General features: G+C 41.7%; 1 protein-coding gene across 1 annotated transcript; it reads left to right on the top strand.

Moving 5' to 3' along the window:
• The first annotated feature begins 12,514 nt into the window (after positions 1-12,514).
• On the top strand, positions 12,515-18,347 carry LOC122484220. The gene is given in 3 exon segments (XM_043582222.1): positions 12,515-13,202; positions 13,240-14,985; positions 14,987-18,347. Coding segments are annotated over 3 exon segments (5,262 nt in total). The 5' UTR covers positions 12,515-12,845; the 3' UTR covers positions 18,146-18,347.
• Positions 18,348-19,431: the final 1,084 nt, after the last annotated feature.

Consider the following 19,431-nt stretch of genomic DNA (forward strand, 5'->3'; position numbering starts at 1 on the left):
TATTCAAGTTCCAAGTCTCCAGAACTGTGAGATAATAAATTTGTGTTTTGTTTTGTTTTTTGTTTTGTTTTGTTTTTTGTTTTTTGTTTTTTGTTTTTTTTGAGAGAGAGAGAGACAGAAAGAGAGAGACAGAGTGGTAGCCAGGGGAGGGGTAGAGAGAGAGGGAGACACAGAGTCCGAAGCAGGCTCCAGGCTCTGAGCTTTCAGCACAGAATCTGATGCAGTGCTCAAATCACAGACTGCAAGATCATGACCTGAGCCAAAGTCAGATGCTTAACTGACTGAGCCACACAGGTGCCCCAAATTTGTGTTCTTTTACGCAATCCACTTTTTGGTACTTTATTATGGCATCTCTAGGAAATTAATACAAAGACAAAACAATAATTACAAAAAGCAAAATGAAATTACATGATTCCTGATTGGCTACTGTAGTTGGTAGAATAAAATTGAGATCACTTCTAATACCTTTTGATCATTCAGCAATTTAAAAAGCAACAGAAAACAGCAGATAATAAGGGAAGGGAGTTGGAAGTTTTGAGTAGAGAAAAGAAGGTGTGGTGCAGTCAACTCAAAAAGTGTTTGATTGAATGAGGAATGAAATGGGAAATGAAGTAAGATTGCTAAGCGAGGAGAACCATATGCAATTGTGGCTATATGTGAGCTTGGCTTTATCTTTTTCTTTTAGCCAGGCTCAACTATTTTGAGTCTTAGCTGAAATTTTGTAAAGGGTGAACAAAAAAGGAGAGTGGAACTAGACCACTCTGGATATATTCAAGGAAGTGATCACAGTGTCAGACCCTAGTATCTTGTCTAGTAGGGACAGTAGTGAGGATAGAAGGCTAATGGAAAGCATGCACGTGGTGTCTGTTGGCAAGTGGATTCAGCTGAATTAAAAATTGTTAGGGGGTTATTTAGAATATGTGAGCAGGTGAGAATCTAGTATGAGGTAGGATGTTTGAAATCAATGTTGGGAGGTGGTGCAGTTAATGTTAAGTAATTGCTTCCCAAGTATTTCTATTCAGGGCATACATACAAAATGAAAACATATACTGTACACGAAAGCTGAGGTCAACAGATGGGGTTTCTTTCATCCAGTCCCACATAGCTGCCCTTGTAACTGAAGGAATTAATATCTGGGATACACTGTATCTTAATAATGACACAAATACATGGCACAAGATGATGAGAAACTCTGGCTGAGAGTAAGGCGGTGGGAGTAGGTGACTGAGGTGAATTCTGTTGACGTGAGGTAAAGAAACAGGTTAGGGTGTTGAGTGCATTGCATATTTTCTTTTGTATGTTGTCTACCTTTTCCACTAGAATCCTTAATATATTAATTACAGTTATTTTAAACTTTCTGTCCTTAATATGTTAATTACAATTACTTTAAACTTTCTGTCTTGGGGCCCCTGGGTAGCTCAGGTCATGATCTCACAGTTGGTGAGTTCGAGCCCTGTGTCGGGCTCTGTGCTGACAGCTCAGAGCCTGGAGCCTGCTTCGGATTCTGTGTCTCCCTCTCTCTCTGCTCCTCCCCTGCTCACATTCCATCTCTCAAAAATAAATAAAGATTAAAAAAAATTTTTTTAATAAAAAATAAGATAAACTTTCTGTCTTATAATTCCAACATTTGTGTCATATCTGAGTCTGGTTCTGTTGTTTGCTTTGTCTCTTCAGAATGTGTCTTCTTATCTTTAAATTTCTTTGTATCTTTTTTTTTCTTTTTTCTAAAAGCTAGACACAGTGTACCAGAAAGTAGAAACTGAGATAAAATGCCTCTTGTCTGAAGATAATTGGGGTCATTTGAGGTTAATTGGGGTTAATTGCAAAGACTTGGGCTACAAGATTTGTTGTAGCTGTAGGTCTACTGGTCTTGTTTTTTGCCTCTTCTGTTGTGCTTGTTCTCCCCTAAGAACTCTTTAGGGAGCATTCCTTGCAGTTCTGTTAGCTGTAATCCACTGTATTTACACTAGAGTCCTATTGATGTGATAGGAAGGTGTAGGAGAGGGAAAGTTTTATCATCTTGTGATTAAATTGAATTCTTTTGGTGGATCTTTTTCCTTGGGCTAGAGCGCCCCCTTCACAGGTGTTACTTACCTTCCCTACTCCTTCTTTTACAAGTGGTAGGAAGATCTGATCTAGCTGAAGCTGGATAAATGCCTTTAAGGATCTCCAGGTGAGTTAAGCCTCTCTTAAAGTCTTATCACCTGGAGATAAGCCTTAGGGGCTTTTTCTTTTCTCTTCACTGTGAGAACCTGCTGGGTTCCTGGAGGTAAAGTCTATTAAAGCATGCCTCCTCCCAAGACTGCAGATATCCTAAAGTTTCTAACTCACACACTAGTTCACACTCAGCCTCCAGCAATTCAAATGCTCCTCTGGTGAGTGGCTTCCAGGATTTTGTTCCATGTAAACAGATTTCGACTGTGGTGCTTGTATGCACCTGTCTCTCCAAACTTTGGGGTAGCAGCTTACCTTGCAAACTCATTTCTCTGGTAAGTCCAATAAAAATTGTTGATTTTAGTTTTATACAGCTATTTCTTATTGTAAGGATCAGAATAATGAACATTTAGTTCTTTACATATCAGAATTGAAATTGTCTTTTGAAACCAAGCATTTCAACTGAATATGATTATTTCCTTGTCATATCTTTAGACACGGAGTCTTTTTGCTATTTTAACTTTCTTATGAATGTTAGAATGAAGAAAATGCTTTCAAATGTTGTTTATTGTTCTTATGTGTGCATTAAATAATATAAATGACTACAGATTAAAGGGAGATTTTTCTAGGAGATCAAATTTCTAGGTGATTTTGGTGAATTTTATTTATTTTTATTTTTATAAAGTTTATTTACTTTGTGAGAGAGAGAGTATGAGTGGCCAAGGGACAGAAAAAAGGGGGGGGGGGGAGAGTCCTAAGCAGGCTTTGCACTGTCAATGCAGAGCCCAATGCAGGACCCAAACTCAGGAACTGTGAGATCATGACCTGAGCCAAGATCAAGAGTCAGATGCTTAACCAACTGAGAGACTCAGGTGCCTCATATTTTAAAAAAATAATTGCTTTATTTTATGTATTATCTACAATAATTAACTTTTTCATAATAGAAAATACCATCATTTGTAAAAAAAAAATTATTTGTAGAAAGAATGTGTCTTGCTGTGGTTAGCACAGGATGCTGAACAGAACAGCAAATTAGAAAACTTATAGGTCCTCGGTTACACTGCTAGAGTATCTATGATGAATGATAAAATATTGCAGTTTTAAATAATATAGTTGTAAACATTAAGTATTGAACGTGTGTTTTAGGACTACATTCTTGCAATGTTTATGTATTATATGCATTTGTATGTGCTTTGTGTTTGATTCTTATTAGAAGTAGAATCTTGTCTTCTGAATCATCTGAAGTGAGAAAAGACATAGTCACAGGTTCTGTAAAAGTTGTGTGACAAAGTTCCTTGAAGACAAAGATATGGATAGATATGGATATGATAGAGGGAATAGGAGTTTTGATTTAGTCTCACCCTGGTTTGCATCCCAACTATATAACTTGTTACTGTCTAAAAACCTCCCCTCTCTAGATCCATTTTTTTCTTCTTCCAAGTTGGGATCTTTTCATCATACCTCCATCCTAACTGTTTTCCTACCATTCCTCCTTTCTGTTACTACCTTAATGATTCAAAATCTCCAAATTCACCTGCTAGATATATAGAGCATTTCACAGTTTATTCCCTGCATGTCTGAAATCACTTCTGTTGCTGATTCTTCATTCTTTTCATTTTTTTTAATTAAAAAGGTTTTTTAATGTTTTATTTATTTTTGAGACAGAGACAGAACATGAGCAGGGTAGGGGCAGAGAGAGAGGGACACACAGAATCTGAAGGAGGCTGCAGGCTCCAGGCTCCGAACTGTCAGCACAGAGCCCGATGCGGGGCTTGAACTCACAGACTGTGAGATCATGACCTGAGCTGAAGTCGGATGCTTAACCTACTGAGCCACCCAGGTGCCCCTTATTATTCATTCTTAATAGCCACAAGTATCCAGATGTCTTTTGTGACTCTAGCTTTTCCTCTATGTCTGCTGCTACATATTTGCCCATGAGAGTTCTACCACCCTTTCAGATCTAGTCCATGTTTAACATTATGAAGGATTACTTCCGGATCACTGTTTCTAATACCCCTATTGTTGTATTTTACATCAAGACATTATTTCTGGACACCATTATCAAATATCTGCATCATTGACTAGTTTGTGATTCCCTAGAATTCAGAAACTACACACACATTTGCATCACTCATAGTGATTGTATCACTCATAGTCTATTGTTTTGTCCATGATAAATTCTCAGGGTTTAATTTGGGCTAAGTTTTTTTTTTTTTTTTTTTTTTTCTATGACCTAAATGTTGCCCGTAATGTACATTATGTTATTCTCTGATAAACATGATCTCATCCCATAGCAAATCTCTCTAAACTCTTATTGGAGATTACTTGCTTCACAATTGACTAGACAGAAAAACAACAACAACAAACAACAAGCAAAAACAAACAAAAAGCTATCCTGTATTTTAATGCATTTGGTCAAGTCTGAGAGGTTTAGGCCCAAGTGGTCCATGTTTTCTCCAATTTGTGGCTGTGCCTAAGCTGTGTCTGGGGATGTCTAGTTGGAAATCCTCCAAATAATATTAGGATACTCCAAGATATCATGGAACAGGAAAAATTAATGTTAAACTAAGCAATGCTATATGTCATGGAGGTCCTTTATTGGGACGTGGCTGATGCTTCAATTACCTGAGGTTTTTAAACTGGCTTAGGGCTTTAAAATATTAGGTCAATATATTTTCTGTGTTTACCTGCCACTTCTTCTGAAAGTAATAACAACTTATAATATTTGCATGAGTATGTTAAATCGTGCTTTAAAATATAATGAAGTATATCACATTTAGCAGGGACCTATAATCCTTTGACTGAAGTTAGAATTCAGAAGTGTCAATACTGTGTACTTGAATCTTCTTACCTTTTCTGGGTCAGGAAAAAAAATATGTACATTTATGTAAATGTAAATTTGTATATTTTCTCTATTGCTCTCACTTGTATCTTTGTTTTTTATCATGGGATGATACAAATAAATTCATCTAGCTCTTTGAATGACTCAAATACAAACATTTTGTTAAAAGAAAGATATATATTTTCTTTTGACATTCAAACCATATCACTCTTAATATCCATTCTTTTCCCAAATAACCCAAAGCCCATACAACTTTCCTGTGTTTACTTTTACTTCTAGGATCTGTAGCACATGTATGAACTGACACTAACATCCCTTTCCAAGCTTTCGTGAACAATTCATTATAAATTAGTTATTTTTTTATGTTTATTTTATTTTGAGAGTGAGAAAGAGTGCAAGCAAGGGGAGAGGGGAAGAGAGGGAGGGAGGGAGGGGGAGAGAGAGAGAGAGAGAGAGAGAGAGAGAGAGAGAGAGAGAGAGAGAGAGAAAATCCCAGGTAGGCTCCACACTGTCAGTGAGGAGCCCCACCGTGGGGCTTGAACCCATGAACCATGAAATCATGACCTGAGCTGAAATCAAGAGTTGGACACTTAACAGACTGAGCCATCCAGGCACCCCTGCTATTTCTATGTAGTATTAATCTTTACTTCAAGGTTTTTCTATATTTACCCTAGAAAATATAAATTACACCTTCAAGAAGACTTAAAAATAATTAGTGCCTTGTCATGGAAGGATAAAGAACTTTAGAAGAAATAGTTTACATTATAAGTTATGAAATTTACACATGCCTTCTTCAAAATAAAGACAAAGAAAAGGAAATGTTGATCATAGAAATGTTAGTCTTTTGAGAAAATGTGAACAGATTACACAGGAAGGGTGAGGAGGTAGAGCCAGTATACATCCAGTGCAAAACTTGGATGGCAGCAAGGCCAAGATTTCTCACAGCCCGTGAGGTATTCTCTAAATTCAAAATTAGTTTTCAATATTTGTTTATTATATCTTAAGTATATTCTTATTTTAAAGTACTTAAAGATTCTCTGATAAATCCTGACATGTTTATATCCCAGTAATAATTTATGATATATTTTAAAAGAGAACACCTTAAAGAGAAAAAAAAAATGTTAATACTAGTTAACATAATAAAATATTAATACTGGTTAATCTTTATACTTAAAGTATTCCCATAAATTATATGATTTAATATATTCACAAAACTTGTATTCTTTAAAATAATTAGGGATAGAAAAAGGTCCCTTTGAATTATGTTCCTGATTACCTCAAACTTTCAACTCCCTATTGAGGCTAGTACAAAAAATCAAAATGAATGACCTGAGTGGGGGAGGCCTAGGGGGTATATCCAGGACTGTACAGCCTCCTGGATCAAGGCACTCTTGGACCCAAGGGTGAAGCTAAGGGACCCATGATTAGAGAGGAAGGTTTGCTTTTCCTAGAGGATTCAGGTAAAGGGAATAATGCCTCAGGGTATTCAGCTGCAGAATCCTCTGACTCTCCCCAAGAAAGAGGGACAGCTTATTCTATGGGAATCTGGAAGAGTATGCAAAAACTGATAGAATTTGACAGACCTGTGGTCTACAATAGTAGCCGATTGCTTCCCCTTCCTGTGTTTGGGGTAGGAGTGACAGACAGGTGCACTGGAGATTAGGGATCACAAAAAGTCTTTGAATACCTTTAGGAGAAGAATAAAGTTTTGCCAATTCACTTACCACTGGGCTAACTTGGTAATAATTCTCTCACTGCTTATGTTATTTTTTTAATCTTTATTTTTTTAGTACTTGACAAAATCTGAAGGACTAATGTATATACGTATTAATGAATTTAAAACCACCGTAACTAAATATGTACACAACACACACATACACTTTCATGCATACATACACACACAACTTAGTAACCTAAGGGAAGAGGTCTAAGTTATATATCACAGAGACGTCTAGTAAACAACTACTATATTGTCCAAAGGGAAAAACCAATGAAAAGATTTAAGAAACAAAACAAATAAAAAAAGCAAAAGCAAAAGCGATTTCTGGAAATTAGAGATTACATTTAAATTAAAAAAAAAAAAGTAATGGACAAAAGCAGGCTAAAGGATTGTCCTTCCTGAGAATGTATATTAATGGTTTTAAGTATATAAGAAGGAGAAGAAGAAGAAGAAGAAACCAGAAACTAGAAAAAACAGTGATATAAAAATCATAAGGGAAACGATTAGAGAGTTGAAGAAAAGATCCAAAGACCTAACATGAGCAGTAAATGTTCCAAAGGGAACAAAGATATCAGGACAATGAATTGAACAAATGGTTTGAAATTTTCCCTAAGAAAAGGGCTGAAGTTTGTAGGTTAAAAATCTAAGACAAGATTAATAATTACAAAAATCCTCTCAGTCCTATAATATTCTGGTGAAATTCTTGAACTCCAGAGATAATACAAAAATTATGTTTTTGAACATTATGAAAGTCTGCTTACAAAGGGCAGACAACCTTACAAAAAAACTGACTTCTCCCCCTGAAATCTTGTATGCTAAAATCACTAGAGAGATACGTGCATGCAAATCAGAGAAAGGAACAAAATCCATTAATGTTGTATTTAGTCAAGATATCACAGATATCTTGAGGCAAATGAATACATTTTGGGAAATGTAAGAGTTTAGAGAAAATTATTGAAAAGAGTATAGAAAATTTTATGAATGTTATTTAATTCCCTCAAGTTTCACACTTAGGTAGAAAAGTAAAAGTCCTAACATGAAAATACTCAGCAGGTGAACTAACCATCTACTAACTTAATCACATCATTTTGTAAGTAATTTGTAATTTTGCAAAAAATTTAAACACATTAAATAAGGTATAACTAACAAGATGTTAATTTGTGTTACATTTATGTTTATAATAACATATATGGTTCACTCTATATACCTAAAAAGGCCTATAGAAGTTTGTCCTCATGGATTTTCTTTAAGTAGAAGCAAACCAAATGGGAAAAGATAAATGTACTTGGCAATATTTTCCCCTGTCCTTCCCAGAAGTAATGGCCTAGCAGAAGATAGTTTTCAATCCTCACATGCTTTTTATTATATTTTTGATACTATGTAGTTATATATGAGAAGAGTAATACATCAAAACAATAAAAATGGTAACATGTATGCATAGGTGTTTACAATGTCTTATGGTCACAAACATCTGGACTGAGAATATTCTGAAGTATATCTTCTTTTGTACAAGTGGGAGAAATTCTAGGCCAAATACCTTGGAGGGAAGTTACTAATTCCAGGGTATATTTTTCATCTTTACCAAATACACCCAAATTGCTTTTGTAGTTTCTCCTTTTTGCTTAATGTTTGATACGTTTAAAGCCTTGACATTAATACTTCATGTGTATATTTGGAACAGTTACAATTCCCAGTTTGATTCTTTTCAATTGTATTTAAGGAATAAACTTATTCAATTTTTGTATGTCTGAAATGATAGTGTATGCCTATTCAACTTTAAATTTATTTTCTGCTCAGCACTTTGAAGATATTATTTCATCTTCTGGCTTTTTTGATACTATTGTGAAGTTCAAGTCCCAATATTGTTTCTCTGTAAGCAGTCTTTCTTTCTTTAGATTATATTTAAAACTTTTTCTTTAAATTTTTATGGCCTGTCCTTATGATGCTTAGAATAATAACAATCATTATTAATATTAATTATTTATTATTATTATTGATACCTGAGTTCTAACAAACCAGAACAACTCCAATGTGAGGTGAGAGTAGCCTGAGGTTTTAAAGATGATGTAAGCAGTATATATTCCAAAAACATGTGAGGAAAGACCCAAAGTTAGAAATTCTTAGAAGACGCATATTACCATGAGGAACCAAGATACATAAACTAAATGTCTAATTTTTTTTTCCTTGAGGACTGATTTCAGCCTATTCTTATAATGATAGTAGACATATTTGTGGCTTCCAGGTTTATGTTAGAGTTCCAATTTCCTTCTTATATTTTATAATCTTTTCATTCCTTTAACTTTGTGGCTGCTAAAAAAACCCAAAAAACAAAACAAAAACAACAAAAAAAACCACTCTTAATGTATTACAGAAATTAAGAAATTTATCTAGCACTACCAGCGTAGCATCCCATTATTGTCCTCCCTTATCAATTTATGACCCTAAGGATTGTTGCTTTTTTTTGGCCAAAATTATGTTATTAAGAAGACAGTTTGTTAGATTTTTTAGGCATTATAGTAGAATGGTTCATAGTATTACATTTTGGACATAGGAAAATCTTTGTATTCTATTTGTTATATACTTCTTTGTATTTTATGGTAATTGTGGATTCACATGCAATTGTAAGAAATAATATGAAAAGATTCTGAAAAATTGTACCCTATTTCTACAAATGGCAACAACTTGAAAAATTATAATGCAGTATCACAACTAGGATATTGATACTAATGTAACCCATCATTAATGTTCTAATTTCCCCAGTTTTGCTTGTACTAATGTGTATATTTGTGTGTCTGTTTAACTGTACGTATTTCATCACCTGTGTAGGTTTGTTATCCTACAAATCCTGCATATCCTGTTATCCTACATATCCTGTCAATGTTATGATTTAGAAAAGCTCCATTATCACAAACCTTCCTCACTTTGTACTATTACAACCACACTCCTGTCTCCCACCCTTCTTGCATACACCTCTCTCTCGTGTCTGTCAACTACTTATTTGTCCTCCTTGTCCAAAGACAAGGTAGCTTGTCTTTCCATCCTGTTCACCTGGTCTTACACAGTGTGGCAGTTTTTAAATTAAAATAATAATAATAATAATAATAATAATAATAATAATAAATAAGACTAAATACCCCAGAAATCAATTTGAGGATTGTCAGAATGCACTCCACAACTAAAGGAAGAGGCCACATTGAAGAAGATAAAGAGTGTAGAGGTGTGGTTTAGGGGAAAAATGGATTGCCAGTGCTATGGAGGGAAAAAGGGCAGAAAAGGACATGAGAGAGAAGAGCACACAGGGGAATGCACAAGGAGAAAGTTTCCCCCAAGCCACTGGCTTATAAAATGAGAGGGGCTGAATTGTGTGAGTTCTTGTAAGCAGCAGGGATTAAAGGCTGGAGATTTAGAGGTCAGTAGGCTTGACTGGGATCTAGCCAGGATGGCACTCTGCTGCTCTAGAGAGAAGGCAGACAAACGACCTGGGGGCAGACAGTATGGAAACAGTGATCTGAACAATGTCTGGGGCACAGAGAGGGGGTAATTTGCTGTTCTAGGAGATAGATTTGGGTTGTTTCCACTCTTCTTGGGGTCCCCCAAATATCCTGAGGTCCTGAGCCTGCCACAGGCTGCTTGATTACACCTGTAATCAAAGTACCTAGCCAATTTGTTTTCCAAAGGGGCTGCACTGGCTCCATAAAGTCAACCTTAATACCATAAAGTTGTCTGGTCATATCTGAGTCTATGCATGTCTCTCTCAAATATGACATTCTAGTCAAAGCCTTGGTAATGTAACCAATGTTCTCAATGGTGACATTAAATGAGGACCAGCTTCTTATTGAACTTATGCAAATAACTACGATTTTTTTTTTGCATTTTTGTCATTGCCACAAGCCCCACCAAACCCTTCTAGATATGAACTTACAGCTAATACACTTCTCACATCTGGCATTAACACCACCAGGGCCTTTATTTGTTGGATTATTGTTTTTATCTTTAAGATAGCCTCTTGTGTGACTGGCTCCCCAATCCCATCAGCTTCCCTTCTTAACCAAGGCATTTAAAAGTCTTAATATATGTGTTAGATTGGGGGAAAAAAAAGTTTTCCAGTCAGCCAATAAACCACGAAAAGCCTATAGTTCCTTTTCCATTTTAGGGATTGAGATTTATCAGTGACCATTGCTGGCATCACCTTTGTCTTACCTGACCAGATGACACCGAGGATCTTTACTGACTGACCCAGCCCTTGGATCTTGTCGATGTTTACTTTCCATCCTCATGACTTAAGTAACCTGTAATAATATGGCTGCTTAAGACAGGGAGGTTAAATCATCACAGGTTAACATGATATCACCCAAATAATGATAAAACACCATCTCCTTTGACCATACCCATTTTTCCAAATCTCTGGCTACCATCCCATGACAAATTGAGGGACTGTGGAGATCCCCCTGGGGAAATGCCTGGAAGGTCCATTGTCTTTCATTCAATGTGAAGATGAATTGGTTTTAGGATTCAAGTCCTGATGGAGTGCTGATAGATCCAGTACACAATAATGTTTCTTAATGGATGCCATGACTTTCTATCAGCAGACTATATTTAGTACTGCTGCATGGATGGGCAGAGTAACTTTGTTGAGTTCCCTATAATCTATTGCCACTCACCAGGTCCTGCTAGATTTCTTTATAGGCCACAAGAAACTACTGAATGAGATTTGAGTAGGCCTAATTACCCCCACCTTTTCTAATTCTTTAATGGTAATGGTAATCTCATTATGCCCGCCAGGTAGTTCACATTATTTGCATTTTTTTTTCTTTTTACTCTCCAGGAACAATAGCTGTATAGGTTCTCATTTTGCATTATCCATAGCAATGGGTTTTACTACTTGGATATGCAACCTGAACTCACCTGTCATTGTAGTTAGATCCAGATCCTATAGAACATCTATACCCAAAATATATTCAGAAATGGGGAAAACATGCACTTGAAAACAGTAGAGAGGAAGCCTACTGATCCGTAGGAGAGACTAGTTTGTCTGACATTGATAAATTTTTCCCTATAACCATCAATAACCTCTATATCTTGCTGAAATTTTGAGGGGTTTCCATAGGTAAGTGCATTCAGCTCCAGTGTCTGTTACAGCTAATACAGTCTGTTTGTGACAGACCAATAAATGGTTAAGTCAACACGGAGCCTCCAGTTGCTCCCTATTGCACACAATAGAGGGTAATGTTAACCTAACCCTGAGTCTCTAGGGGTAGCCAGTATCCATCCCTGAAGTTCTTCCATTAGGGGGACTGGGTGATACATTTAGATTTTTTGAGCCTTCTTTCAAGGGATTAAAGTATTTTTCCCTTAGGCATTGCCTTCCATAAGTTTAGCAATGAGAAGCCTAACAAAACTGAAACTTAATCAGCTTGTTCGCTTCTGTACAATTGCTTGGTGCGCCGTGAACTCCTGTCCAATCGGTGCATTACCCATACCCCCCAGCTTAATGTCAACCAATCAACTCCCCCGCTGGCTGAAAATCCCCCAAACTGTTTACCTCGGCCTATAAAAAGCCTGCGCAAGCTCTTCTCCGGACCTCGGAGCATCACTGTTCGTGAATGCATGGAGGTCCAGGTTCGAACCTGAAATAAATGGCCCTCGCCACTTGGCTTTGACTCCGGACTCTGGTGGTTCGTTCTTTGGGGTCTCTCGAGCTTCGGGCGTTACATTTGGGGGCTCGTCCAGGATACCCCCAAACCCACCAGACCCCAAGTCAACGGGTCATTTCTGAGACCAATCGGTAAGTGAGCCGGCTCTGTCCGTTTCTGTTGGTCTGTCTGTTTCTGGCTCTCCCGCGCGGGATCTGTATCAGAGACTGACACAGCCCTGGCGGACACGCTATAGGGCAGTCAGTCGGGACCAGTAGGAGACGTCCTCTGGCACCCGTCTGGGGCACCATTTTGGCCCATCGGAACTCTTTGTTCGGGTTACAGACACCCATTCTGTATCTGGTCTCTTCACCAAGGCACTTTCTGTTTGCCGCTGCGCTTGCAATTTAAGTTGTCTCCTCTCCTCCGCAGGTATATCCGGCTCACTCCCGGAACATAAACTAACTTGACCCATCTATTTCTTCCTATACAGACTATGGGACAGAACCAGAGTACACCTCTCTCCCTTCTTCTGGCTAATTTCAGGGATGTCCAGACTAGAGGCCAAAACCTAAGCCTGGACATCTGCCGGTCGAGACTTATCACTTTCTGCCGGTCTGAGTGGCCCACTTTCGGGGTGGGCTGGCCTACCGAGGGCACTTTTTGTTTGCCTATAGTTGCTAAGGTCAAGGCCAAAACCCTCCTGCCAGGAAAGGAAGGCCACCCAGACCAGGCTCCCTATATCCTCGTCTGGCAGGATCTTGTTGAAAACCCTCCACCCTCGATGTCTCCCTTCCTTTCCTCAGGGTCCTGTAAGATTCTCGTGGCCTGCTCCACTGACCCAACCAAGCCGTGAACCCCCTCAGCGCCCCTAAATCCCATATTGCCCGATAGTCAGGACCTACTATCCCTGGACCCTCCACCCTATCATCCCCCTCCCCTCGCACCCCAGGCCCTGCCCGCAGCAGCTGCCCCACCAGTCGCCCCGCCCCGCTGGTTGCTCCCAAGGGGAACCAGGAGGACGGGAAGCGGCAGCTGCACCGGAGCCAGGGAGGCTAGGGGCAGCAGCAGAGCCAAGCCCTATTGAAAATGAAACCAACCTCAAAGGGCCAGCCTGCCGAACTCCTGGGCGCACCCAGCGTGAGCCAAGCTCTCCTCTCCCCGACTCCACTGTGGCCCTACCCCTGCGGGAAATAGGACCCCCCGATGAAACGGGCAACCCCCGACTCCAGTACTGGCCCTTCTCCACCAGTGACCTTTATAATTGGAAAACCCAAAATGCTCGGTTTTCTGATAACCCTAGAGATCTTATAGCCCTCCTAGAGAGCATAATGTTCACCCACCAGCCTACCTGGGATGACTGCCAACAGCTTTTGCGAATCCTGTTCACCACGGAAGAAAGGGAGAGGATTCAACTTGAAGCACGGAAGCTGGTCCCCGGGGAAGATGGTTGACCCACTGTTAACCCTGATCTCATTAATGCAGCGTTTCCCCTGACTCAGCCTAATTGGGACTACAACGCAGCAGAAGGTAGGGGACGACTGCTCATTTATTGCCAGACTCTAATGGCGGGTGTCCAGGCTGCAGCACGCAAGCCCACCAATTTGGCCAAGGTGTACTCGGTAGTACAAGGTAAGACAGAGAGCCCTGCCACCTTTTTAGAAAGATTAATGGAAGCCTTTAGGCAGTATACCCCCATGGACCCCGAGGCCCCCGAAAATCAGGCCACTGTTGTAATGTCTTTTGTAAACCAGGCTGCCTATGACATCAAAAAGAAACTCCAAAAATTAGAGTATTTAGAAGGAAAACAGATCCAGGACTTACTCCGCATTGCTCAGCGGGTATATAATAATCGGGACGCTCCAGAGGATAAACAGCTCAAAGCCACCAGGGAAATGACTGAAGTCTTAGCTGCCATAGTTCAGAAAAATCAAGGGCCCACAGGAGAACAGAAAACTCGCCCCCCTAGGCGCCCCCTAGACAAAGACCAGTGTGCCTACTGTAAAGAAAAAGGATGTTGGATTCGTGACTGTCCCAAAAAGAAACAACTGCGCTCGGGATCAGAGCCATGGCAAACCAAAGTGGCCCCCATCCTATTTACCCAGGACTCAGAATAGGGAAGACGGGGTTCAGACCCCCTCCCCAAGCCCAGGGTAATCCTACAAGTGGAGGGGACTCCTGTGCAATTCCTCGTGGACACAGGAGCTCAGCATTCAGTACTCACTAGCCCTCATGGAAAAATCTCTGATAAGTCCTCCTGGGTCCAGGGAGCTACAGGAACTAAAAAATATCCTTGGACCACCCAATGAACCGTGGATCTAGGGACAGGAAGGGTAACCCATTCCTTTTTGGTTATCCCGGATAGTCCCTGCCCCTTGCTGGGAAGAGATCTCCTCACGAAAATGGGAGCTCAAATTCACTTTCAGCCCGGAGGGCCTAAAGTAACTGACTCCCAGGACCAACCTATCTCGGTCCTCACCATACAACTGGAAGATGAATATCGGCTTCACCAAACTCCACCCTTCCCAGAACAGGATATTGACTACTGGCTCCACTGGTGTCCCAAAGCCTGGGCAGAAACCTGGGGAATAGGGCTAGCGAAACATCATCCTGCTCTATTCATAGAAGTTCAAGCCAGGGGCCAACCCCGTGAGGGTCAAGCAGTACCCCATGTCAGCAGAGGCCAGGCTGGGCATCACCCCACACATCCGCCGTCTCCTCGACATCGGAATCCTTAGACCATGCCATTCGGCGTGGAATACCCCTTTGTTGCCTGTGCGCAAGCCTAACAGTGGAGATTACCGGCCAGTGCAAGACCTAAGAGAGGTCAACAAACGGGTTATGGACATTCACCCTACCGTGCCCAACCCTTATACTCTTCTCAGTACCCTCAGCCCAGACAAACAATGGTACACTGTCCTTGATTTAAAAGATGCCTTTTTCAGCCTGCCTTTGGCCCCCAAGAGCCAAGACATCTTTGCATTTGAATGGGCGGATCCAGAAAGAGGCATAAATGGACAACTCACCTGGACCCGACTTCCACAAGGATTTAAAAATTCCCCTACCCTATTTGATGAAGCCCTCCACGAAGATTTAAGTAAGTACCGGAAATTAAACCCAAATGTGTCTCTCCTACAATATGTAGATGACCTCCTTATTGCAGCTGAGACCTGAGAAGCCTGTCTCGTGGGGACGAAGAACCTCCTGCAGACGCTGGGGAACCTAGGGTACCGCGCATCCGCTAAGAAGGCCCAAATCTGAAAACCTGAGGTAATATATCTGGGGTACCTGCTAAAAGAAGGACAAAGATGGCTCACTGATGCCCGGAAAGAGACTGTCCTCTGCATTCCGCGACCCACCACGCCTCAACAGGTGAGAGAATTCCTGGGGTCTGCAGGATTCTGCCGGTTATGGATCCCAGGTTTTGCTGAAATGGCCAAACCCCTTTACACAGTCTCTAAAAACCAACCATCATTTGAATGGTCTGCGGAAGCTGAGCAGGCATTCCAACAGATAAAGAGAGCCCTCCTATCGGCCCCAGCTCTAGGACTGCCCGATATCTCTAAGCCTTTCCACTTATATGTGGATGAACACAAAGGCATAGCCAAGGCAGTGCTAACCCAGCATCTAGGTCCATGGCCCAGACCAGTGGCCTATCTCTCAAAAAAACTGGACCCTGTAGCCGCAGGATGGCCCCCTTGTCTCCGGATAATAGCTGCTACAGCCCTAATGGTTAAAGACACCGATAAGCTGTCCCTGAGCCAAGAGTTACATGTCACCACACCCCACGCCATCGAAGGAGTGCTCAAGCAGCCCCCCGATAGGTGGATGAGCAATGCCCGGATGGTCCACTATCAAGGACTCCTGTTAAATCCCTTGCGGATCACATACACCTCTCCCCGAACTCTAAACCCGGCCTCGCTACTACCCGACCCTGACCTGGACTCCCCGCTCCATGACTGTGCCGACATCCTAGCGCAGATCCATGGAATAAGGGAAGATCTACAGGACCGGCCTTTACCTGATGCTGAGGTCACCTGGTTCACTGACGGAAGCAGCTTCGTCCATCAAGGACAGAGGTATGCGGGGGCAGCAGTGACATCTGAGACTGAAGTAATATGGGCAGAGGCTCTGCCCCCAGGAACTTCTGCCCAAAGGGCAGAACTGATTGCCTTGACACAAGCATTAAAAATGGGACAGGACCGCAAAGTGACTGTATATACAGACAGCCGGTATGCCTTTGCCACAGCCCATATACATGGGGCAATATACCGTGAGAGGGGACTACTCACTGCTGAAGGCAAAGATATCAAAAATAGAGATGAAATTCTGGCCCTATTGGTCGCTATTTGGGCCCCTAAGAAACTGGCCATAGTACATTGCCCGGGTCACCAAAAAATAACTGATCCAATCTCTCGAGGAAATAACCTAGCTGACCAAACTGCACGCCAGGTAGCGCAAAAACCCATCCCAGTATTACCTGCGCAGCTACCAGACCCAAGGCCCCGAGATTTACCCCCACAGCCTGAATACTCAGAAGATGATCTTATCTGGATGTGCAAGCTCCCAATGATCCGAGTTACAGATGGATGGTGGAGGGACTCCAGAGACTACCTTATCCTTCCCGAAAAACTGGGCCACGCAATCCTGACAAAAATACACCACTCTACCCACTTGGGGCCCCGAAGACTTCAAGATCTCATCAGACAATCCAAACTGGTATTAAGAAACATCTCTGACCAGACATAAAGGGTTGTGACAGCCTATTCTGCATGTCGACTCCAGAATGCACACCCACACGCTACAGTCCAAGGCCACCGTAAAAGAGGAACCCTACCAGGAACCCACTGGGAAGTGGACTTCACCGAGGTAAAGCCCGGAAAATACAGCTATAAATACTTACTAGTGTTCATAGACATCTTTTTAGGATGGACTGAAGCCTTTCCAACCAAGAAGGAAGCGGCGCAGATTGTAGCCAAAAAGATCCTAGAAGAAATCCTGCCCAGGTATGGTTTTCCAGTAATGATAGGGTCAGACAATGGACCTGCATTCGTCTCTAAGGTAAGTCAGGGACTGGCTTCCGTACTTGGGGTAGATTGGAAATTACATTGTGCCTACCAGCCCCAAAGCTCAGGACAAGCAGAAAGAATGAATAGAACATTAAAAGAGACCCTTACTAAATTGAGTATGGAGACTGGCGCTAATTGGGTAGAACTACTCCCCTACGCTCTGTACAGGGTTCGCAATTCCCCATACAAATTGGGCCTTATACCCTATGAAATCATGTTTGGCAGACCCACACCTATCATATCTAACCTTAAGTCAAACCTCATTCAATTAGATCAAGATAACAGCCTTTTATCTTCCCTCAGGGCCCTACAGCGAGTTCATGAGGCCGTGTGGCCTAAACTAAGAGAACTGTATGAGACGGGGCCCCCATCCACACCTCATCAGTACCACCCGGGAGACTGGGTCCTGGTCAAGTGACACCGACAAGAAAACCTCGAACCCAGATGGAAAGGACTTTACCAGATCATCCTGACAACTCCCACCGCCATCAAGGTAGATAACATCCCTACCTGGATTCACCACACCCACGTTAAACCTGCTGACCCGCTGTCCAACCTCGTGGGACACACTGACAAAAAAACTGCTTGGACTGTAGACCGGAGTAAGAACAACCCCCTCAAACTAACCTTGCGCCGTACTCTCCCTAAACATGATCAAGATAATGATCATTATCCTGCTAGCCCTAAACTTCAAACCCTTGAAGGGGGGACTGAATGCCCCCGTTGATAAACAGGCATTGCTACAAGCCCTATATGGAAGGCCCTGTGATTGCAAAGGTGGCATAGTTACCACCATTGCTCTGCCACATAGTAAAAGGATAGTAGCTGGCTCCGTAGGACGAGGGGGTCTACAGCAGCACTACACCCAAACCCAAGATTGTGGGACCACAATCGCTTACCTCACCCAGACTTATGGCGGCACAGGATTCGAAAAGCAGCAATGGTTATGTGTTAACAAACCCGAGCCCCTACCCCCCATGACAGAATGCCCTTGCAAAACTTTCCAGGAGTCGATACACAGTTCTTGTTATGACTCCTATCAGCAATGTATAGGATAAATGCTAGCACTTATCCAATGTATAGGGCCAGATAACGCTACTACCTACTTTACGGCCATCCTACAAAGTACCAGAGCAGCCATAGCCAGTGATGACAATAAACAAATCCTGGCTGGCTGCCGTGGCTCAGTCTAAGCTGCCTTCTGCTGGAACCCTTCAGCCCCCATACATGTGTCAGACGGTGGAGGGCCCCAAGACGCTGTTAGACAAATTGAAACGCAAAAGAAACTTAAAGACCTCACGAAACATATGTATCCACAGCTTAACTACCACCCCCTAGTTCTCCCTAGGCACAGCCCTTACGAGTTAGACCCTCAGACAATGTCTATCCTAGAAACCACCTTCTCACTCTTAAACACCTCTAACCCAATTTTAGCCCAAGATTGCTGGCTGTGCCTACCCCAACAAGCTCCCCGACCCATCGCCATCCCCACCATAGTTAATATTAGCATAACCAATGACTGCTTCCCCTCTTCCCTACCTGAACCCTTCCCCGTTCAGTTCATTAGTCCGTTCAACGCATCTTGCTTCATAAGTAACCTTACCTCTCAGAACAACAGCACAGATGTAGGAATCACGTCCCTTGCCCAATGCCACCAGTACATCACTATCAGCTCCTCCCTATGCAGTACTAACACCACTGTATTCGTCTGCGGGAATAACCTAGCCTACACCTACCTCCCCCATAATTGGACTGGAATATGTGTTCTGGCCACTCTGTTACCAGATATTGACCTGGTTGCAGGGAAGACCCCCATGCCCATCCCTAGTCTGGACTTTGTAACTGGCAGATCCAAGCGAGCTGTGGCTGTAATCCCCCTCCTAGCGGGTCTAGGAATTACAGGTGCAGTAACTACTGGGACAGCAGGATTAGGAGTCTCTATACACTCCTATCTGCGACTCTCCCGTCAACTAATTGACGATGTCCAAGCCTTGTCAGGGACAATCCAAGATC

This window comes from Prionailurus bengalensis, chromosome D1, assembly GCF_016509475.1.
Source record: "Prionailurus bengalensis isolate Pbe53 chromosome D1, Fcat_Pben_1.1_paternal_pri, whole genome shotgun sequence".
In the NCBI taxonomy this organism is placed as follows: domain Eukaryota; kingdom Metazoa; phylum Chordata; class Mammalia; order Carnivora; family Felidae; genus Prionailurus; species Prionailurus bengalensis.